We start from the raw sequence: 23,294 nt of genomic DNA, 5'->3' as shown, positions 1-23,294 counted from the left end.
TAGAATAGACCTGGAAACTGTTACGCTCCCTGATCCACAGCTACGCCGTCCGAGGCCGGAGCCCCAATGGCAGGGCTGGTGGAGGAAAACTACAACTCCCAGAAACGCCCCTGTCTACGGCATCCGAGGTACTCCTTCGCGGGACCCCGCCTCTCCCCGGCGCTTCTATAAACACACCGGAGAAACTGTCATGGAGAGGGGAGGAGGCTGAGGGGGCCGTTTGGGGCCGCTCCTGGAGCTCTCCGCCTCATTTCTGAACGGGCTCCTTCACCCTTCATCCGAGAGGGCCAGAGGCTAGACCCGAGGACGCATTGAAAAAATAAATCCCCGTTGTTCCCCGGGGGCGGAGCCGGCCGACTGACCAAGGCTGCGAGGCTCGGCCTGCGAGCCTGCGGACATGGATGACAGCAAGGTAAGCCCAGACTGGGACTAGTCGCGGCTGCAGACCCCGCTCGGCCACCCCCGGGGTGGGGAGCTTCCCCCGAGTCAGGCGACGCACGCGGCCGGCGGGACCCACTTTGAATTTCGGCCGGTGGGTGATGAGGGGTGGGGACCCCAGCCTCCTGCAGGGACCTCTCCTACGGAATTAGCTTTTATCTCCCAGGGCCAGTCCAGGCCTGTTTGTCGATCCCCGGCCTGTAACTTTTCTTTATTCACCTAGGAGAATAATTGGCCCTCTTGTCTCTTATTGTCTCCCATCCCTCTTAGTTTAGGAGTCCAAACTAGCTTCATTTCCTTTGCTCTCTTATGCCCTAAGCAAACTCTCCATTCCTCCTTTGCCCCAAGCCCCTTTGGGCTGAAACCTCTTCTTCCCCTGAACCTTCTTCTTGTGGCTAGGACACCCTTGCTCCTCCACTTCCTTCTTTCCACTAGATCCTGAAATTTGGTTTTCTCTAGTTAGCCCGGTGGATATAGCACTGGCTTGGAATCAGGAAGACATCTTCATCTTACTAGCTGTGTGACCTTGGGCAAGTCACAACCCTTCTGGCTTCAGTTTCCTCATCTGTAAAACGAGCTGGAGAAGGAGATGGCAAACCATTCCATTATGTCTGCCAAGAAAATCCCAAATGGGGTCACACGGAGTCAGACATGGCTGAAATAATCTAACAACAAAGTAGAGGTCTTTATTTGACTAAGGAGACAAGTAGTGAACTCCTCCTTTCTTGCTGGCAACATTCACGGTTCACTTTCCTCTCTTGTACAGGGTATTTACTCCTTTGCCTGGGTAGCTAATTCTATTGAATGATTATTATACCTGTGCCTATTTTTGTCTTTGTTAGTATGATGGTAGCTTATATAGCACATTTCTTAAGGATAAGACACTATTTTCCACCTAAATGTTGAGAAATTCATTGCAGTGAATAAGGAAGAATTATACATTTCTAATACTGACATTTTGGAAGTAGAAATCAGGCCTTCCCAGGTGACCAGCCTCTTTACATCAGTTGTTCCTCTGTCATATCTCTTTTGCATCCTATTTTTCCCCTCCTTTTTTTCCCCCCATTAGAGCCTTTCTGATGTGGAGGTCTATCTGTTGTTAAATATACACAAAGGTAGGGTGGTGAAAATTACCTTAGTTCTGTGGTCATGTCATTACCTCTCTGTCAGGAGAGGTCTGTTTCATCTGAATTAGTGGTTTGTCATTGCATTGATTAGAGTTCTAAAGTCTTTGAAAGTTGTTTTTCTTTATAGTGATACTGTCATTGTAGAAATTATTCACCCAGTTCTGTTTATTTCACTCTGCATCATTTCATAGGCTTCTTTACAGTTTTTTCTAAGAAAGTGACTGACAAATTTATAAAAATACAAGTCATCTCCCAATTAATAAATGGTCAAAGAATATGAACGGGCATTTTTCAGACAAAGAAATCAAAGTTACCTACAGTCATATGAAAAATGCTCAAAATCACTATTGATCAGAGAAATGCATATTAAAATAACTTCGAAGTATGACTTCATACCTATCAGAGTAGCTAATATAACAAAAATTGAAAATATTGGATGTCGGAGGGGGTGTGGGAAAACTGGGATGTAATCCAGTGTTGGTGGAGTTGTGAACTGATGCAGCCATTCTGGAGAGCAGATTGGAACTATGGCCAAAGGGCTATAGAATTGTGCAAACCCTTTGATCCAGGAATACCACTACTAGGTCTATATCCCAAAGAGATCATAAAAATCTCCAGAAGAGAAAAAGACCTATTTGTACAAAAATATTTATAGCAGCTCTTTTTGTGGTGGCTAAGAATTGGAAATCAAAGGAATGCCCATCAATTGGGGAATGGCTAAATAAGCTGTGGTATATGATGGTAATAGAATATTATTGTGCTATAAGAAATGACAAGCAGGATGATTTCAGAAAGGCCTGTAAAGACTTATATGAACTTATGTATAGTAAAGTGAGCAGAACCAGGAGAACGTTGTGCACAGTAATAGTAATATTGCTTGATAAAGAACTCTGAGTGACTTAACTATTCTGATTGTATTAACTATACAATGATCCAAGACAATCCCAAAGGACTAATGATGGAGCCTTTGCCTTGGTGGAGCATTTGCCTTGCCTGTCTCCAAAGAAAGAACTGATCTTGATTGAACACAGACTGAAGTATGCTGTTTTTTCCTTTCATTCTTTCATTTTTTTCTTTTATTCAAGTTTTCTTATACAACACAACTAATATGGTAATGTTTTACATAATTGCACATATATAACCTATATCTGATTGCTTACTGCCTCAGGGATGGGGAAGGGAGGGATAGAATTTGAAACTCAAAATTTTAAATAAAAATGTTAATTAAAAAAAGAAAGTGACTCTGAAACTGTCCATTTCATCTTTTCTTATGGTACAGTAATATCTCATTACATTCATATACCATAATTTGTTTAGTCATTCCCCAATAGATGGACTCCCCCTTAGTTTCTAGGTTTTTTGTCACTACGTAAAGAATTACCATAAATATGATAGAAATGAAGGAAGGAAGGAAGGAAGGAAAAAGGTCCTATATACATTAAAATATTTGTAGTAGGGGCAGCTAGGTGACGCAGTGGATAGAGCACCAGCCCTGGAGTCAGGAGTACCAGAGTTCAAATCCGGCCTCAGACACTTAACACTTACTAGCTGTGTGACCCTGGGCAAGTCACTTAACCCTAATTGCCTCACTAAAATAAATATATATATTTGTAGTAGCAAAGAACTGCAAACAAAGCCATTTTCTATAAATTGGGGAGTGGATAAACAAGGTGTGGAATGCAGCAGAATATTACTGCACTGTTAGAAAATGATGAGTATAAGAAGCATAAAAAATATGAACTGATGAAAAGGGAAATAAATACTTGTTTGATTGGTCCAGCCAAGGAGTCTGACAAGGGCGGGGGTGGGGGTGGGGTGGCAAACAGGTAGGAGGAGAAAGCAGTGTCACAAAAACCTGGAGAAGAGAGCAAGTATCCGGGAAGAAAGGGAAGCCAGAAGTGTCATAAAGGTCAAGAAGGATGATGTCTGAGAAAAGGGTATTGGATTTGGCAATTAAGAGATCATAGTTAAATGTTGGAGAAGATGTGGGAAAATAGGAACGCTGTAAACTGATCTAACCATTCTGGAAAGCAATTTGGAACCATGCCCAAAAAGCTGTAAAACTGTGCATACATACCCTTTGAACCAGCAATACCATTATAGGTCTATATCCCAAAGATATCATAAAAAAGGGAAGAGGACCCACATGTACAAAAATATTGGAAATTGAGGGGATGCCCATCAGTTGGGGAATGACTGAACAAGTTGTAGTATATGAATGTAATGGAACACTATTGTGCTATAAGAAATGATACATAGATGGATTTTAGAAAACCTGGAAAGATTTCCATGAATTTATGCTGAGTGAAATGAGCAAAACCAAGAGAACACTGTACATAGTATCAACAACATTGTATGATGATCAACTGTGATAGACTTAACTCTTCTCAGCAATACAGTGATCCAAAACAATGACAAAAGACTCATGATGGAAAATGCTTTTCACATTCAGAAAAAGACCTATGGAGTCTGAATGCAGATTGAAGCATACTATTTTCACTTTTGTTGTTGCTTTTTTGCTGTTGTTATTGTTTATTCTTTCTTGCATTTTTTTCCTTTTGTTCTCATCCTTCTCTTACAACATGACTAATGTGGAAATATGTTTAATGTGATTGTAATATATAACTTATATCAGATTGCTTACTGGCTTCGAGAGGGGGCAGGGAAGGGAAGGAAAAATTTGGAACTCAAAAAAATATCTTTACATGCAATTGGAAATTTTTTTTTTAATTTTAATTTTAATTTATTTTTTTTTTTTACGGGGCAATGGGGTTAAGTGACTTGCCCAGGGTCACACAGCTAGTAAGTATCAAGTGTCTGAGGCCGGATTTGAACTCAAGAACTCCTGAATCCAGGGCCGGTGCTTTATCCATTGCGCCACGTAGCCGCCCCGGAAAATTTTTTAAATAAAATAAAATTAGATTGGAGACACACACACACACACACACACACACACACACACACACACACGAGAGACAGACAGACAGACAGACACCACGGTAACTTTGAAGAGAATGGTTTCAATTGAGTGATGCTGTTGGAAGGAAGCCAGAATTCAAGGAATTGAGAACTGAGTGAGAAAAGAGAAAATGGAGGCAGCAACCATTTTTAGGAATTTGACTGGTATGGCGGGGTGCATAGGAAGAGGGATATATAACAGGGTCAGGTGAGGGATTTGTGTAGGCAGCAGGGAAGGAACAAGTAGCTAGGGAGAGATTGAAAATTAGAGAGGAGTTGATTGTAGAGGCAGTCTGCTGGAAGGGAAGGGATGAAGGATCAGTCAATCAGTTATCATTTATTAAAACCCTACTATGTGTCGGGCACTGTGCTAAGTAAGTACTGGGAATATAAAGAATTACTAAAACCAGTTTTCTGCTTTCTAGGAACTGTCCAATAGAGGAAATAACATGGAAATAACTCTGTATAAAGATATTTAAATGGGGGTTGTCTCAGAGAGAAGGTGCTAAGATTAAAGAGATGGGGAAAGGCTTCTTGAAGAAAGTGGGACTTTAGTTGAGACTTCAGGGAAGCTAGGGAAGCCAGGAGGTGGAGATGAGGAGGCAAAGAATTCCAGGTATGGGGGATAGCCAGTGAAAACTCTTGGAGTTGCAAGATGGAGTAAATGTGGGAAGAACAGCAGTGAGGCCAGTGGTGCTTGCATGGCAAAGTCTGTGAAGGGGAGTATGGTGTAAGAAGACTGGAAAGGTAGGAAGGGATCAGGTTATGAAGGGCTTTAAAAGCCAAATGGAGCCACTGTAGTTGGAACAAGTAGAGGGCTTGGCCTTGATGAAGAGAGCCTTCTCTTCACCAAAAACTGAAGTAAAGGAGAAGAGAATGGGAGGTAATATCTAGAGATTTTGAGTTGCAGATCCTGAGAGCTGGTGGAGCTCTGTGGGAATGGCCTTAATTTTCTCCACCAAGTATGAAGTTGAGGTCCTTGCTGAAAGGGTGAGGGGGCAGGAGGGAGGGTTTGTGGGAATCTTGAACTGGATGTCCCATAGGTATCTCAAATTCAAGATGTCCAAAAGGGAACTCATTAGCTTTTCCCTAAAATGTTTCCCTCTTCTAAACATCCCTATTATTGTTGAAGGCACCTACATTTTCCCAGTCATGCAGGCTTGTAGTCTCATCCTCATTCTTTTTTTTTGTTTTTTGTTTTTTGTTTTTTTTTTTGCAGGGCAATGGGGGTTAAGTGACTTGCCCAGGGTCACACAGCTAGTAAGTGTCAAGTGTCTGAGGCCGGATTTGAACTCAGGTACTCCTGAATCCAGGGCCAGTGCTTTATCCACTGTACCACCTAGCCGCCCCCTCATCCTCATTCTTATACCACATATGCAGTCTCTTGCCAAGTCTTGTCATTTTTACCTTCACAGCTTTTTTTAATCATAAAAGTATTTTACACATAAAGATAGTTTTCAACATTTGTTCATAAGATTTTGAGTTCCAAATTTTTCTCCCTCACTCCCCCTTCCCCAAGACAGAAAACAATTTGATATAGGTTATATATGTACAATCACATTAAATATCTTTCAGCATTGGTCATATTGTGAAAGAAGAATCAGAGCACAAGGGAAAAACCTCAAAAAAGAAAAAAAAAAACAGCCAAAAGGTAGAACAGTATGGTTCAATCTGCATTCAGAATCTCCAGTTCTTTTTTCTGGATTTGGAGAACATTTTCCATCATGAGTTCTTTGGAATTGTCTTGCATCATTGCACTGCTGAGAAGAGCCAAGTCTATCACAGTTGATCATCACACAATGTTGCTGTTATTATGTTCAGTGTTCTCCTGATTCTGCTCACTTCATTCAGCATCAGTATACTTAAGTCTTTCCAGGTTTCTCTGAAATCTGCCTGCTCCTCGTTTTTTACAGCAGAATAGTATTCCATTACATTCATACACTACAACTTGTTCAGCCATTCCCCAGTTGGAGGACATTCCCTCAATTTCCAATTCTTTGCCACCAAGAGAGCTGCTATAAATTTTTTTGTACATTTGGGTCCTTTTCCCTCTTCTATGGTCTCTTTGGGATACAGATCTAGCAGTGGTATTGCTGGGTCAAAGGGTATGCACAGTCCCATAGCCCTTTGGGCATATACAACATTTCTTGTTTCCACTTATACAGCTGCCACCTTGAAGTAGGCCCTTAGCCCTCTTGTCTGAACTGTTGTTCTTATTGGTCTCCCTGCCTTAAGTGTCTCCCATCCACCCTCCCCTCGTCTGCAAGCATAGTCTTCCTGAAGCAGAGATCTGACCACATTACCTTCCTCTTCAATAAACTCCTGTAGCTTCCTCTTACATTGAGGATCAGCTGGAAAACCCTCCGCTTAGCTTTTAGAGCCCTTTAGAACCTTGCTCCTTCCTACCTTTTCATACACTTTACTCCTTTCTATGTACTCTAGGGTCCAGCAACAGTGAAGAAAAATTTGTCTCCTAGGAGTCATCATACTGATAGCAAAATGAATAGTCATTCATTCTAATCAAACTAAGAATAAGAACTAATTTTGTGTTGTTTGCAAGCAAAATGAACTATGCCACAGGACATTTGGATATTGAAATGAGAGCTCCTGGTTAGGACAGTAAATAAGGTGAGGAGTCCCAGACTTCTGTAGCTCTCAGATATGCCCTTTTCTTTTCTTTCTTTCTTTCTTTCTTTGGGGGGGGGGGGCGCAATAAGGGTTAAGTGACTTGCCCAGGGTCACACAGCTAGTAAGTGTCAAGTGTCTGAGGCTGGATTTGAACTCGGGTCCTCCTGAATCCAGGGCTGATACTTTATCCACTGCGCCACCTAACTGTCCCCTGATATGCCCTTTTCTTTGTACAGTTTGTGCAAATTGTCTGGAACATTAGAGCAGGAAGGGACCCTGGCAATTCCTTAGTCTGACCCATCCCTTCTTTTATGTGAGACTTGTCCAAAATCATAAAGTGGCAGTATTGACACAATTATCCCTTCTCCTCCAAAGTCTATATATGTTATCTCGATTGAGCCTCATAGCCACTTGGTGAGGTAGGTACTACAGGTATTATCCCCATTTTGTAGATGAGGAAATTGAGGTTTAGATACGTTGTGTGATTGGCCCAGGGTCATGGCTGGTAAGAGCCAGGATTTGACTCCATGGCTTTATGACTTCCAGGTCCAATCCTTTATGTGCTAGGTTACCCCTTTGAAAAGATAATAGGAAAGAGAAAAGAAGGAAGAGTGACAGCAAGTAGGAAGGGAGAGAAGTGTATTGTGGATTGCATCATTGGTATATTTTTTTGAGATCAGTGGTTTGCCTGTAAAGAATGCAACTATGAGCTAGCATCAGTGAAATGGATATTTTGAATTATTTTTCTAGTAGTGCACTGATCTATATTTACTTTCATTCTGCTACTCTCCTTCTCACTTCTTATTACTGCATACATTTTTTTGGTGTTGTTTTTTGTTATTTTTTGTGAGGCAATGAGGGTTAAGTGACTTGCCCAGTGTCACACAGCTAGTAAGTGTCAAGTGTCTGAGGCCAGATTTGAACTCAGGTCTTCCTGAATCCAGGACTGGTGCTTTATCCACTGTGCCACCTAGCTGCCCCACTGCAGACATTTTTGAGAGAGCTGGGGTAGGGTTGCAGTTTGTAACTGTGGAACAGAGTACAGCTAAGTGCTCCACACAAGGATTTACTGTGACCATGGCTTTATTAGGACAGTGCTTTGGTTGACTGACTTCCCCAGCTACAGATAATCAGCTGATAGATTCCCAGTAGCAACATCAACAGAACAAAGCTGATAGGCACATGTCTAGATAAACTTGGCTGAAGATTGGGTGACAGGATTAGGAGCCAGTTTGGGCCAGCCAAACTTTAGCCATTTACTTGTTATTGTATCACTCACTTGACACACTCACTTGTAGTATTGCTAACTTTTCATGTTGGGTCTTATTTTCCCAACTTTAGGGAAACTAAATATTTCTTAGGCATTTCCGTACCTTTTGTTGTTGTGCAGTCGTTTCAGTTATGTCTGACTCTTCATTACTGCGTTAGGGGTCTTCTTAGAAAACATGCTGGAGTGGATTGCCATTTCTTTTTCCAGCTCATTTTACAGATGAAGAAACTGAGGTAAACAGGATTAAGTGACTTGCCCAGGATCACACAGCTTGTAAGTGTCTGAGGCCAGATTTGAACTCCGGGAGATGAGTCTTCCTGATTTCAAGCCCAGCACTCTATCCACTGGGCCACCTAGCTGCCCTAGCATAGTGTTATACTTGGTGCTCAGAAAATATTTTTTCATCAAAGGTGCCATGATGTCATTCCAAGAGTTGTGCTTATATAAGTCCTACAGCTTCTTTAGTTCATGAAACTAGGAGTAGAATACTGGAGATTCTGCATAGCCCCAGATGCCTTCTCTCATAGAACTATGCAGGAGTGCTAAAGCATGTTTTAAGAGTCTCCTTCCCTTTACCTACCATGTCTGCAGTACACAGTTTAAATATCCAGTCTTTGTAGGTCAGGAATCACCTGCAGAATCTTTTGTCTTAGTTTATTATTTAAATCTTGACTTTCACACTGCTCCTCCTCTCTAATATTCTAGATGTCATCAAGCCACAGTCTAAAGTGTACTAATAGTGTATCATTATTGGCAGTTTGGGTGTATCATAGGTCAGGGCCCAGCCCTACCTTTCAGAGGAGAGGATGAACATAAGACCATCTTTGGTTTCAGTCGAATGGTGGTGGCCTTTTCTCTCCTTCTGGTTTTCCATTTCCTATGCAAAGACATCAAGTTGGTTGAGGAGTAAAAAGGCTGATTTTTGGCATATTTATGGTCTTTGTTAAAAAGTACTAGACTCGAAATCAGACCTAGATTCAGATTTGGCCTCTAGCACTTATTAGCCCAATCATTCTGGTCAAGTTACTTAATTTCTTTGAGACTTGGCTTTCTCTTGTGTAAAATGAGGATCATACTAGGCATAGTGCCTGCTTCATTGGGTTATTATTTGAGGAAACTTTAAAGTACTATATAAATCAGTTGTTACCAGCCCATAGCTCTCCTCCACTTATTATGAAACAAAATGTTGCCAACTTTGCCTTTTGAATTTCCCCTTTCGGTCTCTTGGTGTTGTAGTGCTCCTTTCTGGCTGTGTGCCCTTCCACAAAGAGATGGCTAAGCTTCTTCCAGGCTGTACCTCATATTTTAGAGCTTTCCTGCCCTCTCCATCCCAGCTCTACCATCTCCACAGAGTTCCTGCTTTCTAGGTAAAAGCCAGTTCATCTAAATTTACCCTTACCAGAGGTACCAATACTTTGATATTCTTTCTTCACTTTGCCAAGTAACATTAACATGTGCATTTTAATAGGCACCACCATCCTAGAAGTAGTTCCTGTCTTAAAAGATTGACTTTTGATAACTATATTTCAATGTAATCGACTTCTTTGTAATCCTATGTATTGTATTTTATTCACTTGAAAACAATGTGAGAAACGATGCTCAGGCTTCACCAGATTGCCAGAGAGGTCTGTGATGCAAAAACAATTAAGAGTCCCTGCCTTGGAGTCTGGCAGACTAGTAGAAGAAATATTTGTCAGGAAATTAAATTAAATGTATTTGTTTGCTTAATTGACTGTAAACTCCAGAAAAAGTTGCTTCAGGAGCATTATTTAACCTTTCTCCTAGGACATATGCTGATAACAAAATATCAACATTCTTTTATTTATTTATTTGGTTGTTTGGTTGTTTGTTTTAGTTTTCAACATATGTTTATATATGATTTCCAATTTCAAATTTTTCTCCCTCCCTCGCCCCCTCCCCTAGACAGCAGGTAATCTGATATTACATATATAAATAATAACATTAAACATATTTCTGCATTGGTCATATTATACGAGAAGAATCAGAGCAAAAAGGAAAAACCTCAAAAAAGAAAAACAACAACACCAAAACCAAAAGAAATAGTATGGTCCAATCAGCGTCCATATTCCACAGTTCCCTTTTTTTTTTCCTGGATTTGGAGAGCGTTTTCCATCATGAGTCCTTTGGAACTTTCTTGTACCGTTGGACTGGTGAGAAGAATCTAGTCTATCACAGTTGATCAACACATAATGTTGATGATACTGTGTACAATGTTCTCCTGGTTTCTGCTCATCCCACTCATCATCAGTTCATGCAAGTCCTTCCAGGTTTCTCTGAACTCCTCCTGCTCATTGTTTCTTACAGCATAATAGTATTCCATTACATTCATATACCACAACTTGTTCAGCCATTCCCCAATTTATGGGCATCCCCTCAATTTCCAATTCCTTGCCACCATAAAAAGAGCAGCTGTAAATATTTTTGTACATGTGGGTCCTTTTCCCTTTTCCATGATCTCTTTGGGAAAAAGACCCAAAAGTGGTATTGCTGGGTCAAAGGGTATATCACCATTCTTAATTTTGTGGCATCAGTTTTTCACAAGCATCTTCTACAGACACTATGCCAACATGAAAGAATGACAGGCAGCATGAATGCAAAGAAGAATGGAGACATCATGAAAACAGTTTAAATCTAAATTCATTTAGTTGGCGCTGGGTGCTAGTAGGGGCAAGCATTTCTTGTCAGGAAGATCTTTAAATACTTGCCTCTGACAGCTGTGTGTCCATGGAAAGTCACTCACTCTCTTGCTGTACCAGGCAAATCATAGACTCATATAGATCTAGAGCTGAAAGGGACTGATATTTTAGAGGTCTTCTAGACCAACCCCCTCTTTTCACAAAAGAGTAAATGGACTTAAAGAGATTAAATGACCATAGGATGTGGGAAAGCTGGAATTATCTAAGACTAGTTACTGAAAAGTTACAGGAGGAAGTTTCCACACTAGGATGTCCCTACCCTGATAAAATCACAATCCAGAACCAAAGGAAACACTCAAAGAAGTCAGAGACTGTGTCTTATCTAAATTTTATGCTATATGATGCCAACTCTAAGGATAGTAGGAGTACAGAGAAGGGAAATGCCACTGGGAATGGAAGGCTTCTTGGAAGAGAAGTTGATCTTTAACTGGGCTTTGAAGAAGTATAGGATTTGCATTGTTGAGGGCAGAAAGGAAGGAAGGAAGGAGAACAAATCATGAGTAAAGATTTAAAGGTAGGAATAAACAGAAAGTATGTTTAAGAGACTAGCTGGATTGAATCTCAGAATACGTGTTAGAGAGGAGAGAGAAGGCTGATGGTGGGAGGGGGCTTGGATGGTGAGCCTCAACTGTTATAAATGATGCATTTGGACTTGATTCAATAAGCAATGGAGAAACTATTATAAATTCTTAAGGAAGAGTGACATAATCAAAGAGTTGTTATAAGAAGGCTAATCTGGTTCAATGCATGGGATGGATTAAAGTAAGGAGTCTGGAGGCAGAGAGACCAATTAAGAAAAGTAATGTAGGAGTGCCTGTACTAAAGTGGGAACAGAGGAAACAGAGAGGAAGGGATGAATTTGAGAGATCATAAATAATTAACAAGACTTAATTAAATGAGCAAGGGGAGTCACAATATTAAAAACAACCTTTAGGAGATGTGATTTAAATGTTATTTAAATCCCACCCCCATGGGGCAATGAGGGTTAAGTGACTTGCCCAGGGTCACACAGCTAGTAAGTGTCAAATATCTAAGGTCAAATTTGAACTCAGGTCCTCCTGAATCCAGGGCTGGCATTTTATCCACTGTGCTACCTAGCTGCCCCCAAATGTCATTTAAATTTAATCTTATTTCATGATGGTGAGCTAATTAATTTTCCAAGTGACTTGGGTTAACATGTGTTATTTCTCTTTGTTTGGCAATGCATATTTTTTCATCTCTGGCATAGGAACAGATATAATCATTGTTACTGCCTTCCATCATCTTTGCTACTTCTTTGAACCTGATCTCTCTCTCTCTCTCTCTCATAACTAGTAACTATTTTGTCAGTTAAGGTGCTTGCTCTCTCTCTTCCTCTCTCGCTCCCTCCCACCCTCCCTCCCCCTTTCCTTTTTTCTGGAAGAAGCTTTAATTTGCAATTTTTGTGTCCTCTGTTATGACCACAGAGACAGATTAAGCAAAGAAAAACAGAAATAGGCAAGAAACACAAAGAACTGAACAAATATTTTCCTTTGTTTAAGGTTGTAGTTGGCAACAAGAGATACACACAGACAGTGAGAGCAAGAGAGGGTTTTTAGTGTAGCGTTAGGGTTGCAGAATCTTAAAGCTGTGGTGCTGATTACATTTTATACAGATCACTTCTCTTCTTTTTTTCTTTGTCTACCCTCTAAAAGATGGTCACCATGAAACTTGTTTTAATTGTATTTGGGACAGGAACAATGAATTGGTCAGTGAGTTCAGTACACATTTAAAGAGGAGCAAGAGAGCACTCTGAATTGAATGTGGAAAGCTGCCCAGGTCTTCTTACAATTCCAAAATGTCCCTTAGCACAAAGACCCATCTTTTTAACACAGATGTTCTGGAGGTAATACTATAGGGTTGTTACTGGTGGAACAGTCTCTTAGGAATCAAATTTTAGGTAGTTCAAAGGGCAGTGGAAAGATGCATGGTGACTACAAGTTGGCCATAGCATATGTATAGTGAAAAGCTTTACTCCAAAAGTGACAAGGGTTATGATTGAGAAAATGTATAAAGATGAGAAAAGGAGGTGGGTTGATTGGACATATGAAAGTAAGGAAGAATGGATGGACAGCCTCAGTACTTCATTGGTATACAGGAAGTATAAAATATCTGGAAGAAAGTTCCTAGCAAAAAAATAAATTAGGGCAAGGCTTATTAAGGAATCTTAGCTTAGAACTGGAGTAAGAATTTACAGAGGGACCTAGGAGAGTGGAACTGAAAGTACTAAGTGCCTGCAAAGGAACCAGAGACTGAATTGTAGTTGTCATGTCCCTTTGGTACCTTCTCTAATGGGGAGATTTTCCAGGACCACTTCAAATCAGGCATCTCTATGTGTGCCATGAGATTATGAGCTCTTCTAGTTGTTACTCACCATGGCTAACCTTCAGTGAGACAATACATGTTAACAGTGAATCAAAACCTCCAATCAAATTTATAAGAATATGAGTCATTCCCCAATTGATAAATGACCAAAGGATATGAAAAGGCAGTTTTTAGAAGAAGAAATCAAAGCTATTTATAGTCATATGAAAAAAATGCTCTAAATCATTAGTGCAAATTAAAACAACTCTGAGATGCCACTCTACATCTATCAGATGACAGAAAAGCAAAATGACAAATGCTGAGGGCACTAATTGGAGTTGTGAACTAATCCAGCCATTCTGGAGAGCTATTTGGAACTATGCCCATAGGGCTATGAAAATGTGCATGTCCTTTGGCCCAGTAATACCACTACTAGGTCTATATCCCAAAGAGATCGAGAAAAGAATCTCTATGTACATAATTATTTATAGCAGCTCTTTTTGTGTTGGCAAAGAATTGGAAATCAAGGGGATGTCCATCAATTGTGGAATGTCTGAACAAGTTGTAGTATATGATTGTGGTGGAATACTGTTTTGCTATAAGAAATGATGAGCAGAATGGTTTCAGAAAAAAACCCATTGGACTTTATGAACTGATACAGAGTGAAGTGAGCAGAACCATTGTACAAAGTTAACAGCAATATTGTATGATGATCAACTCTTTTTCCCACCCTGGGGCAATGAGGGTTAAGTGACTTGCCCAGGGTCACACAGCTACTAAGTGTCAAGTGTCTGAGGCCGAATTTGAACTCAGGTTCTCCTGTATGCAGGTCCAGTGCTTTATCTACTGCACTACCTAGCTGCCCCTGATGATCAACTCCTAATGACTTAGCTATTTCCAGCAATATAGTGATCCATGACAGTTCTGAAGGACTTATGGTGAAAAATGCTATCCAGCTCCAGAGACGGGGGGGTTGACTCTAAATAGCACACACCAGAATGTATTTCTATAAAGTTTCCATAAAACTTTACCAGAGTTTTCTCTAAAAACTTTATTTTATCCAATTATTTTGGTTTGGGGTCACAATATGAATTATCCTGGTATGATTCTTGTAGGATGGTGATAGTGGGCAGTGACCAGGCTGGAAAACAGGAAAGATTTTTCATATTTTTATCAGCATATAGTAGATTTTTAGATGGATTTTTAAAAATTTCATTAAAGTTGTGTTCTTTAGGGCTAGAAAACACATAGTGTGATTATTTACCTCTGACTTGAGAAAGAGCTACTTCAGGGGCAGCTAGGTGGCACAGTGGATAAAGCACTGGCCCTGGATTCAGGAGGACCTGAGTTCAAATTTGGCCTCAGACACTTGATACTTGCTAGCTGTGTGACCTTGGGCAAGTCACTTACCCCTCATTGCCCCACAAAAAAAGAGAGAAAGGGCTACTTCCCTAAGCATTTTGTCCTTCAATTTTTTGCTTGTACCACTCCCTTTTAATCTATTTTCATTTTGCTGGCACAGGGGAAAGAACTTAATTTAAAGATGAAATCTTGTATTTCCTGTGGAACAGAAGTTCTTAATTTGAGGCCCATGGACTGATTACATCTTTATTTTTACTAACCTTTATTTATTGTATTTTGTGCAGTTAAAAAACATTCTGATAAGGGATTCATAGGCTTCTCTAGACTTCCAAAGGAGGCCATAGCACAAAAAAAGGCAGCCTGCAACAGTAATAGTTCCTGCTTTAGCTGATTTATGCATCTCCTTTGGAGAGCTGGCAGCCTTGAGAATTCATCTTTATGGTACCAGCAACAGAAGAGGAAAGGGAAATTCTCCCTGTGGGAGAAGAAACATCTTCTAAATTACACATACTAGCCTGAATTTCCCCTCAAAAGACAGTGAAATCATCTTTAATTGGTCCACAATATTAAAGCTTGAATTGTTGATATAGCTTCCGAATCACATTCTAAGACATAAAAAGTCTATTGTGGGGGCAGCTAGGTGGCGCAGTGGATAAAGCACTGGCCTTGGATTCAGGAGGACCTGAGTTCAAATCCAGTCTCAGACACTTGACAGTTACTAGCTGTGTGACCCTGGGCAAGTCACTTAACCCTCATTGCCCCTCAAAAAAAAAAAGTCCATTGCACAAGGAATTGGAACTACTCAGACTTGATGGACTCCCTGTTGCTGTGCAAGCCAACATACCTTTCTGACTGGACCCTGCCACTATGGCAGATGAGAACATTCAAGAATTTGTTTTGCTCTTGAACCAATGCTATACCTTTCCTGAATATATTTTCCATGCTTCTATCATGAAGTAGACTTATTCTTGTTAAATTTCTAAAAAAAAGGTGTGACCTATTATGGATTTGTTTTTTTCGTCTTTCCAGTTCCCATAGATGCACCACTAAAGGGAAGACTCTTCTTAATTTTCTATATCCAGGGACATCTTGTCTTTCTTTTCAGGGCTTGAGATCCAGGAAGGTCAAGTTGTTCCTCCTTTGCTGATTATAATTGAACACTGTAGTCCTAGTGACATAAGCAATCTAATGTTCTTAGAAATTATCTGTCACAAATGTTAAAGACTAGCTCATCCACAGGAATGAAAGTATCTATCACTACAGCTCACATCCTGTTGTCACATGCTGGATATTTGTCATATTTTGCAATAAAGAGGTAAAAGCCATGGACCAATCCAGTGTGTGACATCCTTCAAAAGACTTTTATTGTTCCATCATCCTGGTAGAGGCACAATGGGAAAATGGAGTGCTGGGCTTGGAGTCAAAAGTAGATCAAAATTTCATCTGAAATATCACCAATGGCTGTGTAATCTCGAACAAATCACTTACCTTCCCTGGGCCTCAGGACCATTGCACAAATAAAATCACAGCCCCATGCCTTGAATGCTCTTCCTCTTCATCTCTGCCTACTGGCTTCTCTGGCTTCCTTTAAATCCCAATTAAAATCCATTCTTTTATAGGAAGCCTTTACCAACCCCTCTTAATTTTAGTGTTTCCCTCTTTTAGTTATTTCTTATTTATCTTGTACATAGCTTGTATGTGCATTTTTTGTCTGCTTGTTGTCTCCCCCATTAGATTGTGAGCTTCTTGAGGGCAGGGACTATCTTTCCCCCTCATATCTCCAGAGCTTAGCACAGTGTCTGGCATGTAGTAGCCACTAAGTAAATGTTTATTGACTGACTGATGTTGACATTGAAATATCCTGGTGTTTTCTTTGTCTATGTAGCATTTATTGGGCAAAGTAAATAAATTGTCTGGGTGTATGAGAAACTGTGATGTAGAATGAAGTTGTTTATCATGTTTTTAAACTTCTAAAAATGTTTAAATTTTAAATTGTTTATTGTTAAAAAAATTTTCATGTACCTGTATTTTTTATTTTTTATTTTTATACAAAAGTCACCAGATGTCCATGGTCAGAGAAGCTGCTAGACTCTCAAGACATCGGGAGTTAGTTCTTATCTATTTCATTGACTCACCGTGCAATCTTGAACAAGACACTTAATTTTTCAACATCTCTGTTCCTTCACCTGTAGAACCTAACCCATCTTGATTTGTTGTATAATTAGTTGTTTGTAAAGAGCAGTGAGATGATGAAAGAAAGAAAGGAGAATAAAATACAGCTTCTGGTTCTGTGGAAAAGATGAATGAATAAATGAATGAATGAATGTGTTCAGTAGCCAGCATTGTGTTATGTTCTTTGAGCATGATCACAATCTTACTACAATTCTAAATTTATACTTGGACATATACCCAGCCTAAATTACTTCTTTTTCTTCTTCTTCTTCTTCTTCTTCTTCTTCTTCTTCTTCTTCTTCTTCTTCTTCTTCTTCTTCTTCTTCTTCTTCTTCTTCTTCTTCTTCTTCTTCTTCTTCTTCTTCTTCTTCTTCTTCTTCTTCTTCTTCTTCTTCTTCTTCTTCTTCTTCTTCTTCTTCTTCTTCTTCTTCTTCTTCTTCTTCTTCTTCTTCTTCTTCTTCTTTTTTTGGTGATGCAATTGGAGTAAGGTAACTTGCCCAGGGTCACACAGCTAGGAAGTGTTAAGTGTCTGAGGTCGGATTTGAACTCAGGTCCTCCTGAGTCCAGGGCCAGTGCTAAATTACTTCTGATAAACTGGGCCTGAGAGTAGTAGTTCCAGGTTCATTGAAGTGAACCTGCCTCCAGGTTTGGGTGTGACAGGCCTCTTCAATTTTAAGAAGCATTCTTTTAACACCAATGCAATTGCCAACTACTTTATAACCAAACTTATTAGATTTTTTTTCTTAATAGCTTTTGATTTTGCATCACCTTCATTTCCAAATATATGCCTTCCTTTTATCCTTCTGAGAGATATAAGATATAATATAACATAAGACATAATAGCAATGGCTATTCTTTATAATGAAGAATAAAAGACAGAAGGGAGGAAAAAGCAGTTCATCAAAACTAGCCAACACATCAGCTGAGTTTGACAGGAAGCAGCAAATATAGAATGACCATTCAAGAAGTTTAGCTATGCAAAGACCAACAAACTGTTTATGCCCCACCTTTGTAAAGAAGGGAGGGAGGTGGCTAAACTCCATCATTATAATTACAGTGTTAACATGATTTTGTTACAGTTGCAATTGTTAACATTGTTGTAATCATTATCTTTGTTGTTTTCCTGGATTTGCTTTTTTCACTTTGCATCCATTCATGTCTTTCTGTAGTTCTCTGAATTATTTATATTTCATCATAGTATTCTGTGACATTCATGTGCCACAGTTTGTTAAGCCATTCACTAACTGGAGAGCATCTTTTTTCTTTGCTGGTCTTTGCATAGCCAAACTTGTGGAATGGTCATTCTGTATGTGCTACTTTACCATTTGCTTCCCTTGACTCCCTGAAATCTGGCATCTGGTCTCATTGACCTCCAGAAAAACCTTGAAGTCACTAGAGATTTTGCTGTAGTTATATTCATTTTGCTTATTTCTCATCCTAAATCTTAGTTTCTAAGATACTGTATTCTCCTCATTTTTAGCTTTCTGATCCTTTTGTTTATTTCTGGTAAACAGAATACTAGAGATAGGAAACCTAAGCTCAAATCTTGCCTTAGACATGTAATAGCTGTGTGATTTTGGTCAAAGCAGCCTCAATTTCCTTATCTATAAAATTGGGATGATAACAGTAAATCACAAGTTTTTTGTTAGGATTAAATAAAATTAATCTGTGTAATCTATTAATTTAAATTTAAATTTATTTATTTAAATTTAATTTAAAGCACATATTAATCTATATGCTTTGCTCTCCCAAGAGCACCTTATGAATATTAGATACTGTAGCTACTACTACAATCACTACCATTTACTAGGCAACCGTTTTTTAAAAATTATTCAGAACGTAAACATCAAATAAAGCAAGCATTTCTATATAGAGAGCATAAAAAAAAATTATCTATGAAATTGAGAGTCTTCTATCATATACAACTTTCTTTTCCTTTTAAGTATATAATAAATTCAATATATAAATTTCAGAGGTATCCTGCTTGTCTTTTTCCTTCTGGCCTTTTATTTTCTTCTGCTTAATTTAAAAAAAAGACTTGAATGACTTGATCTGTTTGTCTTTTTTTTTGGCTGGGGGGCAGTGAGTGTTAAGTGACTTGCCTAGGGTCACACAGTTAGTAAGTGTCAAGTGTCTGAGGCTTAAGTCACACTTTTATATAAATACCTCAGGAGATTCCAAAGTAGGACATAAAAGATGACTAAACTACATTTGTTTTATTTTAAAATAAATTTTATTGATATATTTTGGGTTTTGTGTTCCTAGAATTTCTTTTAGTATTTCTCCCCCAATCCCTTCCAGAGAACCAACATATATAACAAATTTTTTTTAAAGAAAAGGAGGAAGGAGAGACAACCTATCCCCAGTAAAACCAATCAGTATGTTGAAAAAGTCAGAAAATACATGCTGTGTACCACTCTTTTGACCTCCCACTTCTGTGAGAAAATGAGTAAGATAATTGGAAGATCCAGGGATTCAATATATGTAGAACATCTGGATTTGTGGGAGACATTGGACTTTTTCTCATGATATCCTTATGGACAGTATCTACTAGCAGATATTTAGTGGCTTTACCATGTAGTTCTGCCCTTGACCCATTCCTTATCAGAGTTTTTATTCATCATTTGGATGAATATATAGATGGCATAATTAACAAATTTGTAGCTTATTGAAATCTAGAAAGGGTAAGTAATACTTTGTGTGACAAATTTCAAAAAGATCCTGGTATTCTGGGATGATAAACTAAAATAAAAAGATATGAAATATTAGCAAGAGAAGTGTAAAGTCTTGAGTTTTTATTGGCTAAAACCTTTGTAGGTATTATTAGTGTGATGTGATTTGCAAAAAACCCCAACAAACCCCAAACCCCCCCAAAACCAAAAAACCCAAATATAATCTTAGGCTGTATGAATAAGAATGCACTTTAGTGTCCAGAACAACAGTGGTTATAGTCCTATAATACTCTGTGCTGTTCAGTATTGTGTTCTGTTTTAGGTACCACATTTTTTAAGTGACATTGACAAGTTGAAGCATAACCAGAGGAGGGTAATAACCAGGATTGTTGTGACCATTTTATACCATGAAAAGCAAGGAATCATTAAAGGAAGTGAGGATTTTAACCTGAACTGAGAAGACCTAAATGAGGGACACAGTAGCTATGAGTACATATTTGAAGGGCCGTTATGAGGAAGAGGAATTACATTTATTTTCTATGGCTTTTTAGAGTACAAAATTAGAACCAATGGATAGAGGTTACAGGGGAGTAAAATTGAACTTAAAATTTGTAGGAAGAAATTCCTACTAATGCTAGCCAAACAAAACAAAACAAAACAAAACAAAAATGGGTTACCTCATGCAATAGTGAGTTTCACATCAGTGGAGTTCAGACTGAGACTGGATGAACAGTTGTCAGGGGTGTTGCAACTGGTATGTGTGTAGACCAGATGATACATGTTCTGTTCCAGTTCTTGTGATTTGGTGATTCCATGCTTATGAATGTCAGGACAAACAAGGTCTCTCTGGAACCTGGGAATTGTGGAGAAAATTCTGAACCTATAAAATTATCCAGGCTTCTGTCTCTGGCCCTAAAAAAGAAAAGAACATTATCTGAAATACTTGTGCCTTTCTGTTGATACCTTTGAGCTTGAATTTGAAGGGTAGCAACAACAGCCAAGTATACTTAGGTGAGCTAGTCTTTCTTTAAAACATTTACCAACTTTATAACTTCCATGTAAAAAAAAGTTAACATTTTAATTATATCAAAGTCTCTTTTTTTGGTCCCTTTCTCTGTCTTAGGGGGAAAGAAATCTGCGTGAAGTTCACATTCACAGTTCATTTAATAGGATTTTGCTTTCTTGATTTTGTTAACTTATCCCTTAGCCCTGTTTTTCAAGGTGTCCTTTTTGCCAGTGTTCAATATTAGTCACAAGACTGGTAATAGAGGGACAGCTAGGTGTCAAAGTGGATAGAGTTCTGGCCCTGAAGTACGGAGGACCAGGGCTGGTAATAGACTACCTCCTAATCCTATTGATAAGAGAATGATTGATAATTTTTTTCTTCCTGAAGGTAGTTGGAGGCAAAGTAAAGAAACCAGGTAAACGTGGTCGGAAGCCAGCCAAAATTGACTTGAAGGCAAAACTTGAGAGAAGCCGGCAGAGTGCAAGAGAATGTAGGGCCAGAAAGAAGCTGAGATATCAGTATCTGGAAGAATTGGTGTCTAGTCGGGAGAGAGCCATCTGTGGTCTCAGAGAAGAACTGGAAATGGTAAGGCATTTCTATTTTGTTCGTTTTAGCTTTATTTCTAATCCAGTGTCTGTCTCCATTCAATTTATGATAGAGTAGAAAATTTGTTAGATACTATATAGTATACATTAGTGCTGTCAAACTCAGATAGAAATGGATCCCTGTGGCTGCATTATCAACTTAGAAAACTACAAATTAACATTAACTATGTTTTATTGCATTTTTATTTATTTTGTTAAACATTTCCCAATTATATTGTAATCTGGTTTGACCCAGGCTATGAGGTTGACACTCTGGTGTAGCCTCACTAGCCATACATTCTTTGAGGGATGGTATTTGTGGGGAGGCAAAGTAATAGTATTTCACATTTATATAGCCCTTCATGGTTTATAGGGACTTTTCCTTATAAGAGTCTTTTGAGGTTGGTAATGAAAGAGGTAAGTAGTACTAGAAGTACTAGATTTCTCTTTATCCTACATGCATTTATTGATTGAAGAATACCTTGTGAGACACTGAGGTAGAAAGAAAAATAAATAAGGATTAGTCCTTGCTCTTGGGGCACTTATAGTCTAGTAAAGGAGATAAGACATTAAGTTACATTAAACTACAAAAAAGTATATGATGAGTATATGAGAGATGTATGAACAAAATGTTTTGATAGTTCTAAAGAGGGTAGAGGTCACTGAAACACAGATTAAGTAGAGATTTAAGAATCATTGTCTCTGTGAAAACCATGACTTAAAAAAGAAAGAAAGAAAAACTTGGGCAATCAAAACTGTCCAGCTTTATGAGAGCCGGAGGGCAAAGTGAAGAGAGGAAGAATCTACCAATCACTTTCTTAAAGGAACTCCAGAACGAAAAGTTCAGGAATGTCAGCCAAATCCAGACTTCTCGGGTCAAAGAAAAAATAGTGAAGCATCCAGAAAAAAAGTAGTAAAAGTACCAAAGGGTCTATAGTCAGGACCACAGAAGACCTGGCAGCAACTACTTAATTTGAAGGAAATCTTTGTATACAGTATTCCTGATGTCAAAAGAGATAGGCTTGCAACCAAGAATAACTTACCCTGCAAAGCTGGATATACTTCTCTGGGGGGGAAATAGACTTTTAATGGAATAGAACACTTTCAAAAGTTCTGATGAAAAGACCAGATATGAGGAAGAATTTTGAAATATAAACATGAGTCCAGTGAAATCTAGAAAAGTAAATTTATTTGTATATGGTGATGTAATCCTAATGTTCTTATAAATAAGAGAAGAAACAAGTATCCCTTCAGAACCTTAATGTTTTTGAATGATGTTATTGGACTTAAATAAGAAAAATAAAGTTCCTGAGAGTGGTTTGGTTCTGAAGAAAGCAAAGAGAAGGAATTGATGTATAGAATGGAGGAAGAAAGGAGTGTAACCTGCCTAGGAACAGTACTAAATAACAGAATGGGGATTTTCTTACATTTATATAGTGCCTTAATGTTTACAAAGTACTTTATAAAATTTCATTTTATCTACATGGTAACCCTTTATGGTAGGTATGCTATATGTTCCCATTTTTCAGATGAGGGAATTGAAGTAGAGAGAGGTTAAATGAGTTGCCCTGGGTCACACAGATAGTAGTTGCTTGAGACTGGATTCTAACCCATATTTACAGACTCTTATATCCAGCTTTATTTTCTATAGTCCAGAGGTGTCAAATTCACAGGCAAAACTCCCAACTGCTTGAACCAGATTAAAATTTAATTGGGGAATGCTTAGCAAAATAAATAAAAATAATGTTAACTTGTGGTGTTCTAAATCAGTATGTTTCCTGCAGAAATCCATTTCTTATTGATTTTGACACCACTACTCTATACTTTACTGCCTTGGTATATGGACTTAAAACATAAAAATAGATGTAAATTTTTATGGCTGGTTTAAAAACATCCCTGTTGATTCTCAATACATTTTGCTGTCTTCAGAACTTTTGTTAGGCAGAGTATAGCCAGGTCTCTTGGGCTTCTATTCCTCCCAATATTATAGAAAGAAGATTCACCTCCCTAACTATAAGAGAGGGTTGGACTCTATAAA

The 23,294-nt window shown here is 38.7% G+C and overlaps 1 protein-coding gene across 1 annotated transcript in view; it reads left to right on the top strand.

The window, feature by feature from the left end:
* Nucleotides 1-142: 142 nt before the first annotated feature.
* Nucleotides 143-23,294, top strand: part of CREBL2 (cAMP responsive element binding protein like 2) — a 32,046-nt gene continuing 8,894 nt past the window's right edge. Inside the window, exons 1-2 of the mRNA XM_043965762.1 lie at nt 143-412; nt 21,060-21,257. Of these exons, the coding sequence (XP_043821697.1) occupies nt 398-412; nt 21,060-21,257 (213 nt within the window). The 5' untranslated portion in view covers nt 143-397. The remainder of the gene's footprint in view (nt 413-21,059; nt 21,258-23,294) is intronic.

Source organism: Dromiciops gliroides, chromosome 5 (assembly GCF_019393635.1).
Source record: "Dromiciops gliroides isolate mDroGli1 chromosome 5, mDroGli1.pri, whole genome shotgun sequence".
Classification (NCBI taxonomy): Eukaryota; Metazoa; Chordata; class Mammalia; order Microbiotheria; family Microbiotheriidae; genus Dromiciops; species Dromiciops gliroides.
The sequence above is the reverse complement of the archived record's forward strand: the minus strand, read 5'-3'. Positions and strand labels throughout refer to the sequence as shown.